The sequence below is a fragment of the Solanum tuberosum genome, unplaced genomic scaffold (assembly GCF_000226075.1).
Source record: "Solanum tuberosum cultivar DM 1-3 516 R44 unplaced genomic scaffold, SolTub_3.0 scf00068, whole genome shotgun sequence".
Taxonomy (NCBI): Eukaryota; Viridiplantae; Streptophyta; class Magnoliopsida; order Solanales; family Solanaceae; genus Solanum; species Solanum tuberosum.
Genome location: NW_006238994.1, coordinates 1,713,705 through 1,740,487, shown reverse-complemented (window position 1 = coordinate 1,740,487; position 26,783 = coordinate 1,713,705). Strand labels below are relative to the sequence as shown.

At 33.6% G+C, this 26,783-nt stretch overlaps 3 protein-coding genes across 4 annotated transcripts in view; 1 reads left to right on the top strand and 2 right to left on the bottom strand.

Moving 5' to 3' along the window:
• The first annotated feature begins 3,043 nt into the window (after positions 1-3,043).
• Positions 3,044-10,048, top strand: LOC102589526 (nuclear transcription factor Y subunit A-7-like). Of its 2 annotated transcripts, none has more exons than XM_006345382.2 (6): positions 3,044-3,300; positions 4,825-5,054; positions 5,946-6,052; positions 6,210-6,272; positions 7,232-7,396; positions 9,236-10,048. In XM_006345382.2, exons 2-6 carry the CDS (start codon positions 4,853-4,855, stop codon positions 9,608-9,610), a joined length of 912 nt encoding a protein of 303 aa, XP_006345444.1. In that variant the 5' UTR covers positions 3,044-3,300; positions 4,825-4,852; the 3' UTR covers positions 9,611-10,048. The 2 variants fall into 2 exon arrangements, with proteins under 2 accessions (XP_006345444.1, XP_006345445.1); XM_006345383.2 differs by having other exon boundaries at positions 3,045-3,300; positions 4,886-5,054.
• A 1,985-nt stretch (positions 10,049-12,033) lies between these two features.
• On the bottom strand, positions 12,034-22,893 carry LOC102589202 (carotenoid 9,10(9',10')-cleavage dioxygenase 1). Its single transcript, XM_006345381.2, has 14 exons — positions 22,506-22,893; positions 20,583-20,653; positions 20,446-20,460; positions 18,892-19,003; positions 17,276-17,375; positions 17,052-17,114; positions 16,553-16,663; positions 15,570-15,754; positions 14,951-15,089; positions 13,771-13,888; positions 13,587-13,688; positions 13,073-13,324; positions 12,429-12,540; positions 12,034-12,317 (listed from the first exon to the last, which is right to left on the bottom strand). Exons 1-14 carry the CDS (start codon positions 22,731-22,733, stop codon positions 12,288-12,290), a joined length of 1,638 nt encoding a protein of 545 aa, XP_006345443.1. The 5' UTR covers positions 22,734-22,893; the 3' UTR covers positions 12,034-12,287.
• Positions 22,894-25,230: 2,337 nt separating this feature from the next.
• LOC102582614 (carotenoid 9,10(9',10')-cleavage dioxygenase 1-like) overlaps positions 25,231-26,783 on the bottom strand; it is a 22,764-nt gene continuing 21,211 nt past the window's right edge. Inside the window, exons 13-14 of the mRNA XM_006345438.2 lie at positions 25,502-25,613; positions 25,231-25,365 (exon numbers count right to left, since the gene is read on the bottom strand). Coding sequence (XP_006345500.1) covers positions 25,246-25,365; positions 25,502-25,613 — 232 coding nt within the window. The 3' untranslated portion in view covers positions 25,231-25,245. The remainder of the gene's footprint in view (positions 25,366-25,501; positions 25,614-26,783) is intronic.

Here is a 26,783-nt window from a genome sequence, read left to right as displayed (position 1 = left end):
AAGAAGCAATTGTATAATCTGTTTCGGTATACATATATAAAAAAAATAAAATTGTATAATATGTGTTTGTCAAAGCGAGAGAGACGAAAGAAAACTGGGCAGGGAAAGATCTGTATTTGTATAATCATAAGTGTATAAGACGAAAATATATGTATTTGTATGTACAATTTTCTCTCACTTTATACAAACATAAACACAATTTATACATTTGTGTTTGTATAAAGTGAGAGAGGCGAGTGAGAGTGGCGAGCGAGATCTGGGAGAGGGGAGAGAGGGGAACGAAAAGATATGTATATATACAATTTTTCTTTCGCTTTATACAAACACAAATGCATTTTATACATTTGTGTTTGTATAAAGTGAGAGAGGCGAGGAGAGACTGCCCAACGAAAAACGAGAGTGACAAGCGAGAAATTCAGGGAGAGGCGAAATGACAACAGTTTGCTACGGGTTACAATTAAATCAAACTGTGGTTATAACATTTAATTTGAATTAATAGTTTGTTATTTTATACAATTTTCCCATTAATTAATGACAATAGCTTAATTGCTACTAAAAATATATTTTTTAGCGTCAATTAACACTCTTATAAATGTCTCCAAAACCTTTAGCGACATTGGATCCAATAACAATTAGATAATGTCAGTAAAAGGTTTAGCCCTCTTTGTGATTGTATATATTATTACCGCTAAATGGTGTTTTTATTTTAGTGTTATGATTGTCATTTTAATTAGGGAAAATGGTCTGAAAAATACATCAACTTTGGCCGAAATTGCAGTTACGATATCAAACTTTATGGAGGACCTTTTACCCCTGCACTATTTAATAGTATATTTTAAAGATATATATGTGCCCCGTGGACACATTACTATTTATACAGATGCAATATTTGTGATGTTCACGTGGATACATATATACCTTTAAAATACACTTTTAAATAGTGCAGGGGGTAAAATGTCATTTCCAAAGTTCAGTATTATTACAACAATTTTGATCAAATTTCAGATATATTTCAGACCTTTTTCTCTTTTAATTTTTAGCGGACAAATTTTATATTGGAGGGCGGCTAATGGATAATACAAGTTAAAACAAAAATGGTAAACAGGAAGAGTTCTTTTTTAATCAATTTTTTTCTTACCTTGTCATGGATTCGTAATATTTATTTGATATTAAATTTAAAAAGTACATAGATTCTATTTTGATTTATTTGTTTTATGGAAAGTATGATTCTATTGGTTTGTTTATATAATTATTCATAAGTGGATTTGACTTTTTCAAGAACAAAAAAATGGTTCGAAATAATATTAATTTAGATTAGAAAGATAAGTAATGCACTCAGAAGTCATTAACACGTTCCGTTGACAATTTCATTTAGGGAAGTATCATATATGAAACAAAAAAAGAGAGAGATAAGGATGTAATGGAATCTCCTTATTTTTTTTTAATTTAAATGATTTTAAAATTGTAAAAATAAATAAATATTTAAGTGTTAACAAAATATATATAAAATCTTTTTCGATGAAAAACACCAAATATTAATAGAAGTTATTGCATAGGGAAAAGAATTTGAAAAATACTTTAACTTTTGTCGAAATTGCTATTACGATATCAAACTTTGGAAAGAACCTTTTACCCACATATACTATTTAATAGTGTATTTTAAATGTATATATGTGCCTACGTGGACATCATAAATATTGCATCATTTTAAATAGTAATGTGTCTACGTGTGCATATACCTTTAAAATACACTATTAAATAGTGCATGGGTAAAAGGTCCTCCATAAAATTTGGTATTGTAACAACAATTTTGGCCAAAGTCGAAGTATTTTTCAGACCCTTTTCCCTATTGCATATGTGTTGCATTTAATTTTTTTAAAACATAAAATTTACGATTATCTTTGAAGTAGATTAAATCACGAATTCTAATTGAATTAAAATCCTCAATATTAAATTTCATAAATTGAATTACAAAATTTTAAAAGTTAGCTTTTCATTGTATCCATCTCAACCATTATTTCATATAATTTAGCAAAAACGATTATTTTCTTATTATGCTAAGTTTTATTTTGCGCATTTTATTTTTTATCATTAATTAAATAAAATATATTCATTATCGTTTTTTCTTTTTTTATATCTATATTGATACGTTGTATTTCAGTTAACAGTCCTCTCAAAAATAATCTTTTTATCTCTATGAGATACGAGTATGAACTACATATATTCTACCCTTCTCAAATTACATCTGTAGAATTTCACTGAATACATTATTGTTGCAACCAAATAAAATCATATCAGTATAAAGAAATAGATTTGAGTTGGATTCTTCTGCAAATTTAGCAAGCGAAAAAGAATAATGTATACAAGTTTGATAAGGGAAAAAGTATGAGTTACTTTACCTCAACCTCAAGTTTGATAAGTGGTCCTTAAATCTCTTTCTTTTTTAGTTTCTTATTTGATGTTTAATAACTGCATTAGAGTTCGACTATTTTAAATGTATACAATATAGAGTTTTATTCGGGAGAAACGCTCTCTATCAATGATTTTTTTATATTCAAAATTTAAATCCGAAACCTCTAATTAAGGAAAAAATAGTCACAATAACTATACCATATCCTTGGGTTAATACCTCAAATGGTCACTCAACTATCTACTTTTGCCTCAGAAAGTCACTCAACTTTTAATTTTCACTAAAAAAGTCACCATGTGAGTGACTTTCTGAGGAAAGACTGGATAGTTGAGTGACCATCTGAGGTATTAACTCCCATATCCTTTGACGGTCTTAAACCTCTTTCTATTTTTGTTTTAAAAAAAACTAATAACCAGTCCAATAAGTTCCAAAAAAATGGGTGTTAGATATTTCAGTTTATCCTGAAGGGCATTTTAGTCATTGAACCAGACAACAACATAATTAAAAAAAAGTTAATAATTAAAAAAAGTTAATAATCAAGAATAAGCTAATCCTATTAAAAAAAGTTTTTCCTTAACAGAGACAGGGAGAGTGACCTATACATAAAATTCCAAATACAAGAACCCCACAAAGAACACAGTGAAAAATCCCTCACCTTCCCCACTCCCACCACTTTTTCTCTATGATACAAAAATAAATAAATAAATTAGGCCTAGATATCTACTTCTATATATATGTAGATACAGATGTATGTATAATCTTGAGAATCTTTAGTGAAAAAAACTTTCTTTTTAGCTTAAGCATATGTATGTAATAAATACAAGCTAAATTTGTGAGTTTTTCTTGAAAGGGGGTTTTCTTTAACTGCTGTCATCCCCAGAAAAAGAAAGGCAAGTTTCTATTTTGTATTGTTGTAATTTTCAATTTTCTTGAAATTCCCATATTTTCTTGAAATACCTAATTGGGTTACTTTTATTTGGTATTGGATCTTTTGTCTGACTAATCTTGGTATTGGTAAAGTTTTTGTCTTTCTAAGGTTTGATGTGTAAAAGTTTGAGTTTTGTGTGGAAGAAGTTTGATTAGGGGAAGTCTGGTTTATGGAAATTGGATGTGTGTTGTTGTTTTGGTTTCTGGAGCAAAATGGTTGGCTTATGCATCCTTGGTGTTTATTTGACTATTGGGGTTTGTTTTCTTGGTAATTTTAGTGGTGAATTGTAATGCTCAGTAAGGGTTGAATCAGTGAGTGGTGGAATATTTGATTTGATGAATTGTAGGGATCATGTAAATCTTTGTTTTGTGTTGGAAAATTCTGGGTTTAGGTGGTAAGTCTGCATTGCGTTGGTGATGTCTCATCTTCACTGAGTTAGAAATATATTCATTTTTGCTTGTGTATTATCATTTGTTTGTAGAATTGAGGTTTAGGTGTAGTAATTGGAACTGATTTTTAGTTGCAGGTAAAGTAATGAGTTTCTTAACCTCTCAAAATTCTGTTAATGGACTGTAATACGAAATACAGTATATGACATGATTGAAACGTCGAAGCTGATAACTACCAGAAGTACTCTGGACCCAAAGGAAAAAAGAGAAAGATGAGCTTTTCTTTTTGTGGATCAGATATGTGCTTTTAGCTTTTCTGATGCCGTATCTGCATTATCTGGTTCCCCTGGGATTGTGCAGTTTGTCATCTTGATTCCACTTAATTAATACCGTTCACTTACAGTGCGGAAGATAGCTTGTCTACCAAGCCGCTCATTTGAGGAACTAGTCGCTTAAAAAAAAAAGCAAGGAGGATTCAGATGTCACACAAGGGGAATTCCATTTTAGCGGTTCTCCGAAGCCCTATCCCTTACGAGCGAGAAATGCTCTATTTTGTGCTCTTACCCAGGAATATATATCTTATTAAAAGAAAAAAATGATTCATGTGACATTGTAATGGTTAGGTATAAAAGAAGTAATTGTCGCTTGTCATGTCAATAGACCACAGCTCTGCATACATTCCAGTTCCCTTTATGGGTTTATAGCAGGATATAGAAGCTGTGGACAATGTACAAATTTAAGGTGAAAAAAATGGCAAAACTTGTTTGTTGGGGATGCAGTCCTAGAGAACCTTCTTTATGCATTTGTGCATACTTGTACTTGATAACGCATTAGTCCCGAGATAAGTCATATCCAGTTGGCAAATGCTATAACACTTGGTTCATGTTGTAAAAATCTTTTATGAAAAACAAGTGCCTGAATGTAGTTGGTTGACAAGGTTTCGAATTGCATGTAGTTGCTTGATATATTTTTCTTTAATTCTGCATGACACCAAAAGATGAATTTGATGTCTGTCCAAGTTGGATTGCTTCTATTATTCAACTTTGTGAGATATCAACTATTCCTACTAACAGTCTATACTGTAAATTTTTGAGTAGATCGTAATTACTTGGGGCAAGTCTAATAATGCCTACTATTGCTAAACATGATGGTCGGCAGCTGGAGACTGGGCTGCGAATTACCTCACAATCAACTACCCAAATGCAGCCATGGTGGCAGGGTTATGGTGATAATACTATGCCTTTGGCAAGTGAGAATGCCGTTGCCCAGGGGAAGTCTGAAGGTGGCAATGAGGAAAAAGAAACAAAGGCGCTAGCCCTGGAATCTGGTATTTTCCACATTACATACAACAACGTGAATGTTTCATCCATTAGTTTCTACCTGTATCTTATTTATACATCAACCACACTGCTGGCGTCGGATGATAATTCCTGAAACAGGGTGAAAACATTACTTACTAAACTAGAAATGAAGTCTTCTTTTCAGTTTTCACTGAAATGTACCTTATTTTGATGTTGAAGAACAGAAATCTGTGTGATGAATCCAAATTTAGCTGATTACTTGCAGCTTGAGCTAGAACTGGTCTAACTCAATGTGTTTCTGCAACTATTGTCCACCTCTTTACATATTCTTATATTTTGCTGTAGTCCAGATATTATGATAGTGAATAAGGAACAATTAGTCGAGTTTCTTGCATATTATTCATGATTGGTCCAACTACTTTCCGTTTCCTGTGTTTGACCTTCACAACCATAGAACAAGCATCAAATAACAACAGAACACTCCTGGCAATGCAGTCCCTTCTATGCTAGCCTTCTAAAAAGTCCTTCAATTTTTTCCCAGCCAAATAACATGTACAATCTTTGCATTTACCACATCCACACATTTGATTTGAATTTGATAATATAAAATATTGCGGTGACAAGAAAATATGAATTTTAATGTGTCAGACTTGGAAATTTTGAAAGAATAAACCAAATAAAAAAATGAAAAAGAAATATAAAAAATAATATTAATACAAGAAGTGACACCAATAACCACACACACACTCACACACACAGTCTATGAATTCCTTCGACTCTATTCAATCTGAAGCTTTATTTTTTTACCTGTACTCTTATGACTCCACATACTAACGATGTTTATCTTCCTTTTACTTTTTTTTTCAAACCTTGATTTGCATGTGGCGTTTTATTTGTGATGTGATTTATATTTTCAGGATCAGATGGAAATAATGAGCAATACAAGCAGCACCTCAAGCATTTTGCTCCCACAACTGCTGCCATCATGGCTGAGCAGCAGAAGGAACTCACAGGTCATTCAGCTGTAAGTTATTTCGTCTTCCCTCTCTTTGTCCATAACTGATGTGCACAATTACTTCTAGCTGGTTGTCATTAGTTGAAGTCAAATTGATGGTTTCATTCTTTCCATGATTGGCTGTCTATTACATTTTGAAGATTTATTCAGTAACCTATTGTTGCAGATGTTGGCGTCATATCCATATCCAGATATGCAGTATGGCGGAATGATGACTTATGGGGCACCTGTAAGAACAAATCTCTCTAGCGTCTTTTTGCAGATACTGATAGTTATATGCCATCAACTTTGAATTCTGCGCTTTTTCGTTTGTGTATGTAGTCAGTGCTAATGTTATGTTTGTGTTCTCTCACTTTGTTGTTTATACTAGTGAAAAAAAAAAAGCCACTTGACTGTAACGAGAGGAGCTCCCCCCTACTCTTCAATTAAAGCTCCCCCCCTCTTTTTTTTTTTCCCCTCTAAAACCCCTAGCTCCACTCATTTTGGAACTTCTAATCAGACCTGGCTGAACTTGGAACGACATGGATCAAAGGGTTGTTCTAGCCCTACTGGTCAAATACAGGAAAAATAGGGATGGATTTCGACCTACAATGTGTTTGTCAAGTAGAAATGAGTGCTTTATTCTGATTTTTCCTGGATGTGAGGGTAATACGTTAGTAATGGACTGCTGCTATGTGATATTTGCTAATCATGTTTTCTTGTTATATACTCCCTTTGTCCCAATTTATGTGACTTACTTTCCTTTTTAGTCAGTCCCAAGAGAATGACACATTTCTATATTAAGTAACAATTTAACTATAAATGTCTATTTTACCCTAATAAAATGATATACAACCACACAAATCTCTATCATTCATTTTGGACCACAAGTTTTAAAAGTCTTCCTTTCTTTCTTAAACTCCGTGCCGAATCAAACTACCTCACATAAAATGAGACGGAGGGAGTATAATGGTTACATTAATCAAGACACTTGTTTGGTTGTAACTCAATGCTATATTTGTATATGTAAATTGCATTAAATCTCACCCTCATTGATTGGTGGAGTTGTATGCATTTGTACATGGTACTAGCCTTTGGCCTTTAGCTTCTGCACTTCTAACTCTGTATTATTCCATATCTGAATTCAGCTATATCTGAAGGCAAATTACAGGTGAAGCAAAACATTACCTAAAAATGTTGTGTTGTCAGGTACATCCTCACTTATTTGAAATTCATCATGCCCGAATGCCTTTGCCTCTTGATATGGAAGAGGAACCTGTCTATGTGAACGCGAAACAGTACCATGGAATATTAAGGCGAAGACAAATAAGAGCTAAAGCAGAGCTTGAAAGGAAAGCTATTAAAGCGAGAAAGGTATAATCAGTATAAGGAAGCACTTCACCTCCAGTCTTTTTTCCCCATGAGGGGCAGACTGAATTATCTTATTTTGGACATAATCTTCATATCACATGAATTTTCAGGTTATTGGTATTAGTAAATATATGAAGTTATAATCGGAAGACATGTCCAATATTGTTTCATAATTGACTTGGTAACTAATACCGTTCCACAGTCTTTTGAAAAGTTGAACAGTTAATGCTATCAAGGTAAGACTGTCTAATGCTAAGAAGATGAGACTCTCTTAGGAAAGGAAAGCTTCATTAATAGCAAAAAGAACTACGCCTCAATAGTACATAGTTACGGTTTTCTATAGGAATCTTTAGTGTCCATTTCACTTTATTTGGACCCTTCTCATTTCAACACTTAATAATTTGTCTTGTTAGACAAATCAAGTTTTTCCTTAAAACTAGAGGTTCTCTACTGGCATACAATTACAAACCTGTAGACAAAATAAAAAGATTTCTAGCAGAACGTAGGCCTAATGTAAGTGTCCCAGTACAACTCTGTTATAATACCAACTGGTTGGTATCACCTATACAGATCTTTTGTTTTCATTGTGTTTCTTCTTCGCTATAAGTATATTTTTTGTTTGTTTGTTTGAACTCTTTGCTAAATTCACGTGGAGTTTAAGAGATTGTTGGTCTAAAGCTTAACATTGCAGGTTCAAAACCTAGATAGAAGGAGGGTTGCGCAAAACTAGTCAAGTTATGATGAAACGGGTTGTTTACATTATATTTAAATGTGTTATCTGCTGTAGAACATATGATAAGATGCTGGTTTACACTATTAATTTGTGGTTTTTCGGAAAATCATGAATATTTATGTTAGAGATAAGCACCTTGTTTTCCTGCATAGAGACGCTTCTAGCTCTATTAGTTTCAACTCATATCATATGGAGTGTAGCTTCTACTTTGTTTTCTACTCGTATCATTGGAAGTATGGCCTAATAGAAATGAAATGCGAGGTGAAAAGCTTTTATAGTGTTAAAGTTATCCTGCCTTCTGGTTCCATTTGTAGAGCTCAGTTAGTTTCAAGGTCGGACTTGCCCTGTGAATGATATTAGCCTTTATAATAAGGAAAATTTGATGTGGAAAAGAATTAACTTAGTTCATGCATATGGAAAAGGTGCGTTAACTACATGTAAATGGATGTATTTGCCTTTCATGAATAACAGCTGAGCTATGCAAAAAGAGATGTCTGAGATTTGTAGTAATTGCTGCTAGTGGTTTGGGAAGTGGTTTTCCTGGTAATTTATTGTGTGGTTGAGGGAGCTCTGTTCTGTTCATTTTACAATATCTCATTCAACTGATGTCCTACAAGGGAACCAAGGAAGGGAGCCGAAATGCGAGAGTACCGAATCTCTTGCAGTACTAATTATGTTAATTTACATAACCAAACAATCATCTGATTTGTTATATCTTGCTTTATTGAATTCTAAATCAGTGGGCAAAATTCTCAAGATTTTCTCTATGGAAGGATCAATATCATTCTTTATAGTTTTTTCATATACTGTGAGAGGAGGAATTAAGATGTATGCTTGACTTGGTTAACCCTTATTAAGTACAGAAATAACTTATATATGTGAAAGTCCTGTGATACTGTGCAAAAGGTGGCTTTTTACAAGTACTATAACTATCTTATATACACTGAGCAGAACATTAGATCAACAATTCTGTATGTAGATTGCTGCAGTTTCTAAGAACTTCTGTATGCAGATTGCTGCATTTTGGCGTTTAGTGCCTATGATATGTCGTCACTAGTTTTTGTAAGACGTGTTGATTAAACCGACATTGGTTTGTTTGTATTTGTTAGCCATATTTGCATGAATCTCGGCATCAGCACGCTATGAGAAGGGCAAGGGGATCTGGGGGCCGCTTTCTGAATACTAAAAAGGGCAATGACATGGACTGTACACCAGAGGAGACGAAAAAATATGGGGCAACCATTCCAACTCACTCTGGCAACTCGTCAGGTTCCGGGAGTTCTGATCAAGGGGGAAAGGAAGGATCTACAGTTCAAGACATGCACAAAGGACACAGCCACAGTTTCGCAACTGGCAATGGCCATGGTTCATCTGTGTATTTTGCCCAGAGCACTGGAAGTGAGCAAGGGAATGGCCACTACGGTCGCGGAAGTTGGAACCTGCTGGTCAATCAGGCTTCTCAGGGGGCAGCTTCCAGCAATTAAGAAGCTACACTCCACTGATGGAGGGGTCAGCCCAGCATTTTCTTGTGCCATGGGTCCATTTCTTGCATCGTTCATGCAGGCAATGCTGAACATACATGCAAGGTGGCATGGGGCTATGCTCAGGCAATTCATTCTTGGCTTGGTTACTTGTACTATATGAGCGTCGATGAGGAAGAGAATAGCATATGGCGAGTATGATACGTTACAAATTCGCCATTTATTTGTCTTTCCTCTCACCCTGTATGTAAATAAAGAAAAATATATGTCGGAATGTAAGATTAGAAGCAGTTTGGAATCTGATACTTCAAAGTACTGCAGCATCTTGAATGTGTTTGGCTATTTGTAGGATGGGTTTGTAAAATTGACACACACTGAAGTTGCTTTTATGCTGTTTGCTTGATTTTCCAATGAGGATCTGCAATCCTCTCATCCATTGAACACTTAATTCTTTATCTAGTACTCTAATAGGTCGTTTGATACGAGGGATAAAAGATAATAATTTCATGATAAAATGCAGGGTTAGGGGTATTTAGTTTTGACATTTATTTTTTCTCTAGTACTACCTCTGTTCACTTTTAATTGCCATTGTTTCTCTTTTTAGAGTCGAACTATAAAATTTTTGACTAACATTTTACAATGTATTTTTTGCATTATATTGATATGTGAAAAATTGCAATTTATAGTATTTTTCGTATAGTTTTTGAATATCTAACTTTTTTGTTAAAAATATTGAATTAATGTAATTTAATTTAACTTAAAAAATTAGTCAAATTGACTTTCGAAAAGTGAAACTTGACAAATAAAAATGGATGGAGGAAGTACCGTAGAAGACCATTAAAGTAAATTATCTCAATGATTTTACGTGAATACAAATATGTGATGCAAATTTAATTAAAAATATTACATCTAAAAATGCAAATTTATTCTTGTAGTTAAAATAAAAAATCAAATTTTTATTCTTGTACTTTGAGAAAATGATCAAATTTACCCCTATATTTTGTATGTTGGTCTTCGTTAGAGTAAAGGATATATTCAAACAAAATACAATTACAAAACAAATATGACCCAAAAGTTTTTCGTTAGAGTAAATGATATATTCAAACAAAATACAATTACAAAATAAATATGACCCAAAAGTATAAAAAAGGGGGATAAATATAATAAAAAAATTATAACAAAAGATTAAATATAATAATTTTCTTTAAGCAGAGGATAATTTTGACATTTTTCTTAGTAGTAGTATAGTCAAAAGAGAAAAGAAAGTCCATACATGTGAAAAAATTCGTGGACTGATTGGGCTAGGTGCTTAAAATATATAGGTGAAAATTACAAATATTTCAAAATATAAGGGCTTGCAGCACAAATTAATTCAATATATACATCTCTTATAGTAGGGATTATTGTCAGTCGCCGTTGCCCAAAGTCTCTCTTTTCTTGTACTTGTTCTTTCGATTTGGTTTTATTTAGGGAGTTTTAATTTTATTCTTTTTACGTTTAGAGAGAAATTTGATGTGAAATTTAAAAAAATAATCGATTTTGATTTATGATTGTTTTGGGAATTCATAAAATATCCCAGTGATGAATCATTTAGTAATCTGAAATGTTAGATGATTGGTGCTCCCTTTTTCCTAAAAGGTTGAGGAACCATCGCATTTCACCATTGTGGATACTAGGCATTCTGAGGGATACATGAGATATTAATGTTTTTTTCCGCAAGGTCACTGCTTCTACTTGGTTCAATGAGTTCTTAGCTTTTTACTACAGATTTTTCTGCAAGTTTCTATAGATATGGATATGTAGAATTTTGATTTTACTTGCAGTTATTACTCAGTAAAGGGTAGATTTTCTTAAAACATTCTTAGCCATCCTAACAAAGAAAATTATTTGTATTAAATAAGTGTGTTTCAATTTGTTTTTCTTACTTCACCTTTTAGTCTAGGTTTGTTTTTTTACAACTGCATTTAAAAAAGAATGTCTCTTTTTGTTTTTTTTTTAAATTTTAATATGACTTCTTTGAAAAAACACAAGATCAAAGAACATTTTGATACATTTACATCTCTTTAGTTTAAGATCACAAAATTGAAAATAAGACTTATGGACATATTAATACACTTTACATTCTAAATTTTGTGTCAAAATCAAACAAATAAATTGAAATGAAAGGAGTAGTAAATCTGCACATCCCTCGTTAAACTGTGCTCCCATATGTAGTGATCTCAATGCCATTGCCACCTCCATAAGCCTTTCAATTCATTTTACAAAATAGATTGGAGGAAGCGTCTCTGAACTTTTTAAGTTATCACGCTAAGCGAGTTTTTTATGACTGGGCCAGCTTTCATGCACCTCGGCTAATTCCACGTAATAGCCACCTCCCACCAGCTAGCATATATCAGTTCATTGACCACTAGGCCACACCTGGGTGCGTGAATTTTAAAATTTTCTGGGGTTGTATTACATATCAAGTGAGCAAGAACATATGATATACATTGCGTGTTTGCTCGCTCTGGTGAGCCACAATACATTTTTTCTGACAAAGCAAAGGTTCACAGATTTAATTTGTTTTCTGATAACTGAAATAAGATGCCATCAATAGAGGCCGAAATTACAAACTATACATCCACGGGACATTTATTACGTTTCAAGTCAAGCATAACCAAATGGCCAGTAGCTGTCGCTCTCATAGTTTGGCTTGTTCTCGAATTTGTTCCTGTTCAAAGTATAATGAATTCAGACAATGGAAGCAATTTCCTAGAGAAACCTAGTATAAAGCATGTGGAAATTCAATTGAAACACCCATAGCTTTTGGTTTGCATCTCACCTCTGTGACAAAGAAAGCATGGAACCCATAAGGAACTCTTTTTGGTAATTCAACAACTGCCACAGGCTCCATGGACATTGTTTTCGCATCAATTACATTCACAGCTGATTTTCTGCATAAAATTTCATAAGAGAATGGTTCAGTCAAGGTGATTCTGTTCTATATATCAGTTATAAACTTTCAATTGAGATAGGAATATAATTGACAGGTCAAGGGAAATATGGACATATGCCACTTTCGATTATATCTAAATAAAGTCCAAAGAATATTATAACTAAATAGTGAACATACTTCTCCTGTACGCATTTTCCTAGCTATGCTCATATCAAGGTTGTCAAGAAACAGACAATTGAGCATCATATGACCTTAAAAACATGTAGCTTCGGTATATTTGGTTGCAAACATTCTACACACACACACACACACACACACACACACAATAGAGGTAAAATACATTATGCTCTTTAAATGATGTGGGTTCAACTGTTGGACACATCAAGAGGTCTTAACCAACTCTCTGCCGCTCTTTCACTTTAAACAGTAGTACAAAAGAAGTTTTCCTTAACATTTGGAAGACCACCAATGCAAAATGGTCTTTAGTGATACTCATGATAATGCAAGAAAGAGAGTGGAAGACAAGGTACCCAGTGTTCTCATCATGAACGAAGAATATCAAGTAGCCATCATCCTCTTCACATTCTGTACCAGGCTGACTAGGAACAAATACAGCCTCCGAACCAAATCTGCCAGGTCCTAGATCAAAGATACCTTGAACATTCCCTCCAACTTCAAGCTGTGATTTTCCAGTCTCTGGTTCAGCATGCAAATCAAATTTGATGACTCCAGTTACCTTAGCAATGCTGTTCAAAGTGGTTCCATACACATAACGCTGCTTCCTAAATTTCAACAGAGTTGCTATTATTATACCAACATAAGACAGAGGCCTACTGATAAAACTCTTGGTACACCAGATCAAGCAATGAAAACCAAAGAGGAACATAAATCTAATACACAACACCTAAACACTCGTAAATAAAATTAGAAGCAAAATGGACAGACAATAAATGAAGGTGTTCATCACCCAGCATTTTAATTGGACAATGCTTATGCCATGTAGATTGGAAATTGCCAGATAATTTCAAAGATAGGAGAGCTGACCTGCCAGTGTAGTTCTCGTTGATCCTTGGAAAATCAACAGCAGACTCCGATAATTTCTTCTGTGAAGCTGCACCACTCTTCATGTTAAATCTCATTTCATATCTGTAAAAACAAAATCCTGATCAAGAACTGTGGCAGATATAAACAAGGTCAATTTGAACAATCATTGCCAGAGTCTCCTAACAGCTCATTGCAGAAATTCTCAAGCTTTTCTTTAACAGCTCCATTGACCATGTCTAGGTCTGGGTTCATAAGGCGGCAGGTAATCAACACGACTTCATCTCCCTCCTCCCAAGCATTGGCTGGTAAATAATCAAAATGATAACACCAGTAAATAAAAAAAAGAAGACAATAGAAAGTCACGAGATATTGGGAGAATATTCTTCATGATTGAGTTAGTGAAGAGAACAATTATGGATACTGTGTAGAATATTTTCAGCGATTTTTCTTTCTTGATAGTAGAATATTTTCATTGCTTACGTTTTAGTTAAGAATCCTATTACTTGCAGAATATTTCATTATTCTCTATGTTCTTAAAACCAATTCTAACAAAGTTTTCCCTCTCCTTGCTTCTTGAATGGCACTCGATCCCCTACAATCTTAGGAGAAGCATAAATAATTTTTGCTCACTATTGGCCGTCCTTACGCTGCACCCAGCTAAAGTTTTTTATTGATCTTTTCTCTTTCTGATCATCCTAACGGCAGAACTTATTTATCACAACCCTTTTTGTGGCTACACACCTCTTTTTATTGACTGTTCCGCCATATCATAAATCACTAACTTTTTTTGGCTTTACTGTCTCTTCCCATCAATATTTTGATAATTATTCTGACAACTTTTCAAGAAAATTATAAAAGAGTTCAAAATCAATCAGATCTCCCCAAGTATGATTCAAACCTACTACCAATCGGTTAATCCTCAGTTTCTTCTTCTAGATAAATTTTGTAATACATTTCTTCTTCTTTTTTCATTATCCCTTTACTAATCAGAGTGTAGCATCGAGTTCCTTATCAAGACATTGAATTTTTCTGTCAATAATTTGAGAGAAGTCTTAATCTCTTCTTTTTTTCATGGTATATATATGACAAAAACCCAAAAATCAAACTAAATACCCAATTGCTCTATACTTCTCAGTCATAGAATGTAGTCAAAGTACCCACGGTAAGTTCACCATATCCACTATGGATCCCACACCCACATCCATGTCGTGTCTACATGGGTGCCGCGGAGATTTTGAAGAGTCTGCAATAACGCTATTAAGCGCTACATGCATGTGAGATGTATTGGCTAGATACCAGCTTTTCTGTTCAGGGTAGAGCTATCTTTAAACTTTTCAAGGAAGACAGACCACAAAGTTGCTTACCGTTGTGAAAAATGAAGCAATTAGGAAGCTCGAACCACCTGATTAGAGCCTCATTGTTTGCATATCGTGGAAGGACTCCAAATCGAGCTTTTTTAGTAGCATCAAAGGTAAAAGCCAGCTTATTATTTTTCACCATTTCCTGAAAGGAAAATTCATAAAAAAGATATTTCACATGTGAAAGAATCTGATGATACAACCCAAAATCTTAATTCAATGGATGGAATAGCCCCAAAACCTTTATCATCAGACTTTTGGGGATATTCCATTGCATAAAAGTTAAGAACATGCATATGAGCTCCCCCCCCCCACCAAAAAAAAGTGTAGTACATGCAACCAATCATGAATTTATATTATGAAATATTTGGACAAACAGTTACCTACGGCGACTTTAAAAAAATAAACAGAAGTCAACAAACTAGAAACCTTTCTGCAGTTCTCTCCTATAGAACTCCAATATGGAGGTGAACTGACGTAACGAAACTTAACCTCTCTCATTGATTCAATTGTTGAGCAAGCTGTTTCATCTTTTAAAAGCTTAAGTTATTCCCATCAATAAAGGAAGACTGATAAACAATAGCAATCAATAAATTGTGAGCTATAGAAATTAGAAGTTCCATACCATCGGACGAAAACACAAAGGAAGATCCATTATAATTGCATAATTTTCAGTAATAGCAAAATCATGCATCATGATAGGCTCTGGTATTGTTATTGGGACCGGGTCCTGCATAATTCCATCCTTTGATATAACCCTATAAGTGATGTAAGGTGGGGTGTGAGCGTATCCAAAGGTAAACATCTCACCTGCATGTAAAATTTCAAAGTCAAAACTCAAGAGTGTTCTACCTACACAATGACTGAGTAACTCATACTTCAAACTTGTACTAAAAGATCCAATTTTAGACCTTTTTCTCTCACTTCTGAATGCTGAATCTTGAACTAAGATTTAATCAGTCACACAGAAACTCAACATAAGCACATGAATGGTATCAGAGATAATATAGATTGACTGTCACTGGATAGTTAATGCAGAGATGGAAGTTGAAGTGAGGATCCTAATCTTGTGCCAACTTACATGGACAACTATATGAACCGATGGACTTACCAACCTTGACCTTTACAAAGGGCGATGCTAAAACACCTCTCATTCTTTTTACTTTCAATGTGAAAATGAAAAAAATGCTCTCTTTCCAACTGCACTACAACCCAAAGGGAACCATGCTCCCATCTTAGGTTCACCACCCTAACCTCAACTCCGAAATCAGCTTGCCATGGAATTCAGTTGTGGAATTGATGTGACAAATTAGTACTGTGTTTGGAAGAAAATATAATTTTCCTTTTCTGTTTATTAAAATCAACATCACAACTAACAGATTAGCATGCCAGGCATTGATATCGGAGGAAGAGAAGTCAGCAAATGAGAAAAGAAGGCTGAACAGATGTCTTAACTAAAGGAGGTTATGCAGTTGCAAGATTGTACTTGTAGTTAAAATTTTAGAAGAACACATGTAATGGTACTTCTTTTATCAGAAATTATTTGGGTAGCAAACAATTTGAATTTACAGATAGTGACATGCAGAACTAGGATGATTTCTCCCTTACCAGTTACAGGATCAACTTTTGGATGGGCAGTGAAGGAATGCGTCAATCTTTTGTCATAATCCAGCATGCCAAGTGTTTGAAGATCTCCATCCTCTAGAACTTGAAGTGCATCTGTGTGACGTACACTCAGTATCAAAGCAATAAAAATGCAATGTACCTATGATCTAAATCCTTGCAGGAAACTGTATTAACAACTAATACTTGTTCTCTGCCCCAGACGAGCAAAAACTTCAGATTACAATTTCACTATGTTTTTTTTAAAAAAAAATTTAGAAGTCTCCATTGATCATTGATGTGCAAAAAGTTGCAATTTGAGCTTGACATCCCAAACTTTGTAATCATGCAATTTCAAAGTTACAATTTCACTATGTAATCATGCAAGATACAAGGAAAAGGAATGGAGAAGGGGGAAAATAACATCTACTCAAAGGCTTGTACATCAAAATCATAGATAGTTCATCTTTCTGAATTAACAGGGTCAAACAGAGAAGTGGCTTACAAGGTTTATCAGCCTCTGAAAGTGCCAACAGCTTCCCATGGTGATATACTAGAGCCGTATTAGCTGGACGAGGAAACATATCTTACTTTCAGTTAGTAACTATCACATAGACTTAATAAATGTTGCTATGACTAAGGACATATTCCTTCCATTATAACAAGTTATATCTGGAAAGACTTGTGAAGAGAAGATACATAGACTAACTAAAATTCCAGCCAACCAACCTGTGCTATTTCCATAGGAGATGTCCAATACTTTCAGCTTTGTTCTGAGCATTTGCATGTAAACTGTGAACAAACCAAACAGCCCTTTAAGATCTCCAACCTGCACATATAACATATGCAAATGTTTTATAAAGCATAGCGTATGATTGCATGATGCAGTAGTTCCATTGGTACAGTACAGAAAATTTAAGGAAACTAACAGCAGAATGTACAATCCAATGGTGTGAAACAATTCCAGGTCATGAACACTAATAGGATGCCCCAATTCCTTTCCTCTAAATAACATGTTGATGCTGAGATCTATGACAAAGGCATGCCAGCAGATGTGTCATTTTAGCTTCTAGTTATCATAAACTAAAAGGAAAAAGGACACAATCTTCTTTCAGATAGGACATCTTCAGTGTAAGAATATCCTCCAGTTTGCTTGCTGAATTCAAGGAAACTTCTGTTTTCGCAAAATTGCTTCCTGCAACATTCTTCAATTAGGGTTACCATCATCCTGTTTGTAGTGTCAAATCTTTGAACTCTGTACATGACCACATTGAATAGGCTAGGAAGCAAGGGAATCTTTGCGTGAAAAAATAGAGAGGAGAGAGGGCTAGGTCAACATTATGGATAGTGTAGTGCAAGGACTGAAGAGGAAGGATGCTCAATGAAGCGTTCAAGAGAAGAGTATAGACTGTTGAGCAGGGCCAGTCAATGCCTCAAATGCATATATAAGTAACAGAATATTCTGACCTAGCTAGAAGACAAGAAGCTGTGTCACATGAAACCTCAGCAGACAACTTTAGCAAAATATTCAGCACAAAATCCAAGCGGTGAGAGGCAACCCTTTCCACTAGATAATTCTTTCTCCAGTAGAATGGTTTACTCTACAAGTTACTTATCTGACCTATGATCAACTATCAAAAAGTCATTGTTGCACAGTAGAATCACAAAGTCGGTATCCATCAACAAAGTGCCAATAAAACAGAAATTCTTCAGTCTTTCTACACTATGATCTTGATGTCATTTTTGAGAAATTCACCCTTTTCTACACTATCCAGTTTGGATGAGAAATCAGCAATGAAAATCACATGTAAAGATCAAAATTAAAGAGTTGGAATGTGAACAAGATAATTATGATGTCACAAGCTTAGCAAGAAAAGAGAATTCAGGCACACAAAATAGCTGAAACGGCACTCCACACTGCTGTAATTCCTGGAGCATATTTTCAAAATGATGTTTTATCCTAAGGACAAACCATATTCAAACAAAATCATTGTTTGGTTTTGAGTATTAAAAATAGTATGCATTGTATAAAAATATTTATTTACAAAAATATCCTCCACAATTATGGTGGAAAAGATGTAAAAGTGCTTTTGAGGGGTAATCGGATCTTTAACCGTGCTAATGCATGTATTAAATCCCTTTGCTACTAATACCTAGAAATTCATGGTATTAGTAATACCTTCCTCAATACACAATAGAGTGTATAACTAATGCAAGTATTAGTTATACATAGCATGAAAAAATGTACCAAACAAGGGACTACTAATAGATATAGCTAATGCATGCATTATTTTTCTTAATACACTCTACCAAACGACCCCTAAGAGTATAAAACAAATGCATACCTTCATAAACTTAGCTCCACCAAAGAACTCTTCTTGCTTTAGACGTGAAGTCCTCACATAACGTGAGACATACGTTGCTTTTCCATCTTTAATGCGCAAGCCATGAATCATGCTGAAATAAAGCTAAATGTTTGAGGTTACATTACTTCTTTTCACGTGAAAGTTATAAAAACCTGATACTTTTTGAGCTTCAGCATAAGTCATCTAAAAATTAAAAAAAAGGTAACTGGAAAAACGGAATAGGAAAAACAAGAATAAAAATCACTTTTTCATAATAAACAGCGGCTGAATTATCAAATACAATTTGATCACATTTTGTGCAAAGTAAAAAAGATTAGGCAGAAAAAATTAGTAATACTAATAATAACAGCAATAATAATAATAATAATAACAATTAATATTCTTTTACTATTGATAGTAATAGTAGTAGTGGTAGTAGTAGTAGTAATAAAGGAGAAGAAAACAATTGTCGTTGCTGCTTTGCCTAAATTCTTATCTTGTTGGAGTCGGCTATACAAGTTTTCTCTTGATGGTTAAAGTCCGCTATACGAATCTTCACCATCCATTTCGCTCTTCATTCTAATCTTCAACAACTTGGGGTTCTTTAACATTAGAGGTCCTCCACAATTTCCACTAATATAACATCTCCAACTAAACTAAAAAACCTTGAACCTGATGTAAGCATACCATCGTGTCAAACTTTTATCTTAACCAGTTAATATTGCTTATATGAATTTTTTGTTTCCATTGTGTTCCATTTTTAGCGAAGTCTACGGGTTCCAGGAGATATTATGTTCCGGGACAACTTTCTTACCTATGATTTAGGTATATCTTGTCCCATTTTAACACCTTCGATCATCATACTTTCACTCTGGACAAATAAAAAGCCACTGATATGAATTGATTTACATAATTCACAAACTAAAATAGTCCTGATCCACCTCATAATATAATTCTTAACAAACAGCTCAGTATGTTTGCCGAGTAGGAAGGGAACTAAAAAAGAGTGAGAGAGAGGATGCCCCCGTAATCTGGAAACTTATTTTCTTGCCATCCTAATGTTCAATCCTTCTTCCCTGTTATCATCAAATTCAAATATTTATTTTCTTGTCAATCCTTCTTTTCCTGTCACCATAAAATTCAAAGATTCATACCCTTGCTATCCTAAATACTCAATCTTTCTTTTGTTGGAAAAATGGTATCAATCCTATGTAAGGTCTGTTTATGGAGACTCTATAAATGCTCGTTTGAATTGTTCAATTAAGAATAGGGTACAAGGACAATTTTTTCAATGTAACAAAATACCAATTGAATTTCTCATTTAGTTTCTCTTCCGAACAGAAAGGGACTTTAGTTTCTGTTCCTACCAGAAAGGGAGCTTAGTCACATCATATACAGAAATCTATTTGTTTAAGCTGGGCACAGCATAGATAGTTGGAAGTTGGAACAAATAAAAACTAGAGTTACTGAGGCGCTCGTTGCTTCTTTTTCAAAGTAACTAGGAAATAATTGATTTTGCTCCAAATTGCAAAGTCAAGATTGTAAAGGACATACCCATCCCCATCAAACCTGCATATAAATAGAGCATGGATTGGCATCAATGCAATTGGGAAACTCTGTTTTAAAAAAAAGTATGGGAAGAAGGAACTTGAAGGTCCTGAGGACAATATATATTTAGAATAAAAACTAACCAGTGATATCCAGCGACCGGAGCAAACTTTGGATTTGGACCAACTCTAACAAATTCACCATTAAGGCACTCCTGTAATTAAAATTACTAAGCATCATTAGAGTCAAGTTGATGGCAAAAAGCATAGAATGTACAGCCTGAGCAGTAAATTCTACAATATTCCTTATGCTTTGAATCCTGGGAGAAACAAAAATAATGGTAAATAAATCTAGTCCTGCAGCTGAAAAATCAGTTCCAAAAAATGCAAACAAACAGTGAGATATAGGCCCGAGAGAAAAACCATTCACAATATCACAAACTGAACTTCAGTAAGGTATTTATCCCAAGCTGTTCTTACCCTTGCCCTGTCAACTATATGTTACATTGTTAATAGTATATGTTATCTTAAGCCCCCAGGGAATTGGTTTAGTGGTACGAGCACAGTTTGAGATATGTGGGTTAGGCACATGTCATAGATTTGAACCCTCTCACTAAGAAAAGCTTGGTATTTAAATAGAGAAGGGTAACAATGTCATCTCAAATTCTAGTCTCTTTTCTTTCTATTTTTTTTTCTATATATGGAAAGTTCAAAAATCATCATATAGTTCTCTCATAGGAAAAAGAACAAATATTAATTTATGTGGCACTGAAGCCCCTCAGAACCTTCTACACGGTCCCACTTGCTTGGGACTGGGCATAGTTGTTGTTGGAATCTTCTACACAGTCCCTCACATCCTGAATAATCTAAATGTATTCACATTTACAGGTTGCATACACTAAACTGTCAAGCAATCTGCTCTGAACATTATCACGTTGGCTTTAACCAGTTAATTACTGTATTATAGTTTTGGACATAAGATCTTGAAGATTCCACAGAAATCTTGCAGCAATATAAGTAAATGTTTCCTGCATCACGGATAATAGAAACAACTAGGAAGCCGCCTCCCTGATTTGTGGAATCACCTCTCTTTCCCATTAACAAAACAGTCCATACATTTTATGATAGTCAACACTTCCTAATCCACTGATAGAATAGAACTATAGCAAAGTTGTATGAGGTGAATCCAAGCAAACTGTAAACTCTTAATAACAATACTTTAACCAAAAGAATTTAATTGGATAACTTCTTGTCACCGGAGTAATTAATACCCTTGAAAAATTCATATTATTACTATTCAGAAGTAACAAAACCATAATCCAATGGTAAATCTTATTACGAATTACCATTTTCATCAGAACCCAGAAGGATCAAATTAAATTTCACCCAACCATGCTGATCAACCGCAACCTAATCTCGTATCAGATTAACACTCCTAAGCTTTTGGCTCTTTTTTTTTCACTTCCTCATTTCCCCCCCTCTTGTTTTGATGATAGAAAAAAGATGAGCATCAAATTATTACTCCATACTAATGTCCTACTACCATTTCTCAAAATGAAGTTTGCAATATTATCAAGTTGTAGCCTCTATCTAGACAAACAAAACCAAAATCTTCTTCTTTAAACACCCTACCCCTCTAACCAAAGAGTTTTAAGCCACACCCAATTTCAGCAAATATAACCCAAGGTTCACAAAACATCAAACTCTAATCAATAACATTAATAAATAAATAAATAAATAAATAACCAATCTCCTATGGTTCACTTAGTTGAATGTTGACTTATTTACCTAGAGAACTAAGGATCAATTCTCACTTAAAACAATTGAGAAAATCTTAGTAGCCGAACTAAACTTTCACCTTGTAATTTCCTCCCCATTTCTCCTACCTCAATTGAACCCCGTCGTCGGTTGAACATCCTATACTCATTCCTTACTCACTCAAATAGGAAGGTGGCTGGTGGAGGTGCGTGAAAGTTTACTGGCTCAGACATAAAAAAAAAATATAATACTCAAGCAATCTCATCGAAACAGGCAAAAGTAGAGATAGAAGAGAAGCAGTGAACTGACCGGAAGATGACCTTGTACAACAAGGTCATTAAGAGGAGGAGTTTCATCAGTAGGTGCAAAATTGCCTTGAAGATAGTGAAGTGGCTTAGAGGAATCGTGCATTAACTTGACGATTCCCCATTCCAACAAGTCTATGGCCTTGGCAGTTAATCCTTTTCGTGGCTTTGGGTTCACCACCACTACTCCTCCTTCAATTCTCTCTACTCCATCATCTTCTTTTCTCCCCATTTTTGATTGTTAGCTCTAATGGTTTCTCTCCCTCTGGGCTCTGAATATTACTATATAGATTGGGACATTGGAGATTCCACCTTTGTTGATACCTTTCACAATTGACGGAGATGCCATGGACACGTTACTGTGTTTGTTTGTATTCGCCGGGCCTCTTCTCCGCTTTGTAGTTTGTAGAGTTACTATTTAATAAATAAATTAATATTTGTTAATTTAAAGAGTGTTTTAATTTGGAAATGAAGTGTCAAGGAATTAAAATAAATTTATCTGTGTAAATGATATTGATGAATTTGAGGTCATGCTTAATGATTTCAATTTCCGCAATAAAATGAATTTCAATAACCTTTTTATTACCTGACTGAAAAATGATACATTTTCAAAGGTCTAGAGATTAATAGAAATTAATGGATATCAACGGAGAAAACAATGTTGATGACGAGGTTGGAGACAATACAATACTTTTAGAATCAGCGTTGTAAGGAAATACTTATTGTGTCTAGAACTCTTTATATTTTTTTTGGTAAAGTTCAAGAAGACAATACTAGAACTTTTGGATGCAATAAAAAAAGATTGAGATGAACTTTACCTAGATTTAAATGTTAACAAAAACAAAAGAACTAGAATCATATTTTACTAAACCGTCTTAGATATTTTTGTAATTTTAAAAAAATATTAATTTATAATATTAATGAGACTATGTAAAAATATATTATATTATTATCTTATTAAAATCTGTGATTTTTTTTTACTAACCCAAGTCGGAATAAACAAAAATCTTATCTTATTTATTAATTTACCAATATTAATTCAGAAAGATTTTACTATATTTAGTAATCTGAACTAGCGGCCTTAACATTTTTTGTTTCAACAACAATAACATACTCCATAAGTCTCGTAAGTGGACTAGGGTAGAGTATGGACAAATTTTAAATCTATACTTGATTAGATAGAGCTGTAGAGAGGTTAATTTTCAAGAGATGCATGCTATTTTGTTTTATGCTCGTTTTTTTTTTTCACTTTATGTGATGTGGTTTAATTTAAGACAAAATTTTAAAAAGAACTAAACTTTTGAAATTGTAATTTAAAATAAATTATAAATGTTTGTGTGGTTGTAAATCATTTCATTAGGAATAACATAAGAATTTTAAAGTTAAGTTGTTAAAAAATATAAATATGTGTAATTCCTTTTGGATTGACTAAAAGAAAAATACATCATCTAAATTGAAATAAAGGGAATATATATTATTTGGTAATTTCGACTAATTGTTTAACATTTTGTTCAACATTTTTCATAAGTGAGCTCTGGAGGAGTAAAGTATGGATGCACTTTATATCTACACCTTATTAGGTAGATAAACTATCTTCCCAAAACGCATAATACTTTGTTTCATGTTTATTATATACTCTATTATTTAATAGTCTCAACTAGTTGCCAACTCTTCATTTCAATAATAACATACTCAATATAATTTTATGAATGGGGTATATAGAGCATATAGTGTAGACAAATTTTATCTCTATCTTGTTAAGTAGAGATGTTATCGAACAATGCCAATATATTGTTTGGTAATCTACTACTAGTCCTTCAATTTATGTGACACTTTCCTTTTTAATTGTTTCAAAGAGGATATTATTTTTCATAATTATAAATAATTTAAATTAAAAATTCTTGTTTATGCTTAATAAAACTTCTTATACCCACACAAATATTTGAGGTTAAACCACAATTTCTATTTTTTTTAAAAAAAATTAAAATTGTATCAACTCAAATATTTAATTGTATTGTACTGTGTTATTTCAAGAAGTATAATATTTAAATAAATTGTATTATTTTATACCATTAAAAAATATCACGTATTAACAATTTAAAAGATAAACATATGCAAACATTTAGGCGGACACGAGGAATCTTTATGATTTCTATCCTATTTACCATTGGTAATGCTTACTTGGATCAGGAGACTGGTAGGCGTTTGGACATAAAAAGAGATTGATAAATAAAAAAACTTGACATTTGAAAAAAGAAAAGTTTAAAAAAGATATTTAAAAATTAAGTATGTTTAAACATGCTAAAAACTTATAAGAAATTCAAGCTTTGTTAATAAAAAAAGACACTTGATAAGCTAATCAAAACTAACTTGAAACTTATCTTCATTTTATTTATTTTTTCAAAAATCAGTACAATGGTAATAACCTAAAACTATTTAAAAAATTTCTTTTGGAAAAAAGCAAAAAATGTGTACGACCAAACAGACGATTCTATATTAGAAGAGCACAAAGTTATTACTAAAGCATAATTAGAGAAGATCTATGTTTTGCATGATAAACATCTAAAAAAAAGATTTAGAAGTGTAATGTGGAGGGAACCTTTTTTGATCATGAAATAAAATATAATATTGCTCAACCTTTTTATTTAAATTTTCATTATTAATTATAGAAGCAAACATAGAAGAGTCATTTCCAAAGAAGAAGTTAAATCCTCCATACATAATAGATAGAGTTACAATATATATCACAGAATAATATTGAAAATGCCAACTGAAAACAGAGTTGCATGTTGTAAGCACACTGACTTGCTGATCCACTCTTCACAAATATCTCTCTCACATTTGGCTTGTTCTTGAATTTGTTCCTGTACAGAGGACGATGAATCGCGAGAATGAGTCCAAGTTTAAACCAAAATGTTAAAAGAGAGAAACAGCAAATTGCAACTCTACAGGAACTGTCACAGGTTCAAAAAACAACAAGAAGATGTTATGTTAACTCACCTCTGTGACAAAGAAGGCATGGAATCCATATGGAACTCTTTTGGGTAATTCAACAACTGCCACAGGTTCAGCTGACATTGTTTTCGCATCAATTACATTCACTGATGACTTTCTGCATAATGTACACCAGAGGATTGGTCAGAGAAAATTTTCAAGTTTCTAGCATAAAATAGTGAACACGATTCTACGCCTGAAAGGGAAGGCATTAATTACATTGGTCATTCACTTATCTAGGACTGGGATTTTATTCAACTAAGAGTTCTCTTTTTGGAGTATTTGTATCTTGAGGAAATTCAAGGATGATAGAGAACCATTTTAGGTTTATGCACAGTAGATATGTAGTAGGGGCAATACTTTTGCTTAGAAAACTGATGAATATTGATATGTAGAGGAAGATGGATCGCTACATGGTATTCAATGACTATGAAAAAGAATATGATAAGTGGTGTGGAGAAGGAAAAAATCTATGTCAAATATTTAAGTGTTGATAAAAGATATGTAGGAGCTGTCACAGGTGTGAGAAGAGGAATTACAAAGGAGTATTCTACAACCGTGAGTTCATGTACCTTAGTCGTAAACGAACTAATAGTGACATGATAAGGTTCTATGGTGTATGGGATTTGTAGATGCTATCATGTTAATTGATGTAGTTTGCAGAACTTAATTTCTTCTTTATTATATCAACATTACATGTATATATACACTAGAAAGAAGCATCAACAAAGGAAAGAAAATATCCTACATATCTCTTATGATTCCTACAGATATCTCCTATCTATATAAGGTAATAGAATATATTTACAATATTCTGTAACACTCCCCCTCAAGCTGGAGCATATATATTGATCATGCCCAGCTTGTTACACAAATAGTTAACTCGAGCTCCATTCAATGCCTTTGTGAACAAATCAGCTAGTTGCTCTCCGGTCTTCACATAGCCTGTGGAAATCAGGTTTTCTTGAATCTTTTCACGAATAAAATGGCAGTCCACCTCAATGTGCTTAGTTCTTTCATGATACACTGGATTTGAGGCGATATGAAGAGCAGCTTGATTATCACACCAAAGTTTCGCGGGTGTGGGATACTTCAACCCAACTTCACTTAAGAGGTGATGTATCCACATAATCTCACATGTGGATTGTGCCATAGCTCTATACTCAGATTCTGCACTAGATCGAGATACAACATTTTGTTTCTTACTTCTCCATGACACCAAGTTTCCACCCACAAAGACACAATAGCCAGTAGTAGACCTTCTATCAATTTTGGATCCAGCCCAATC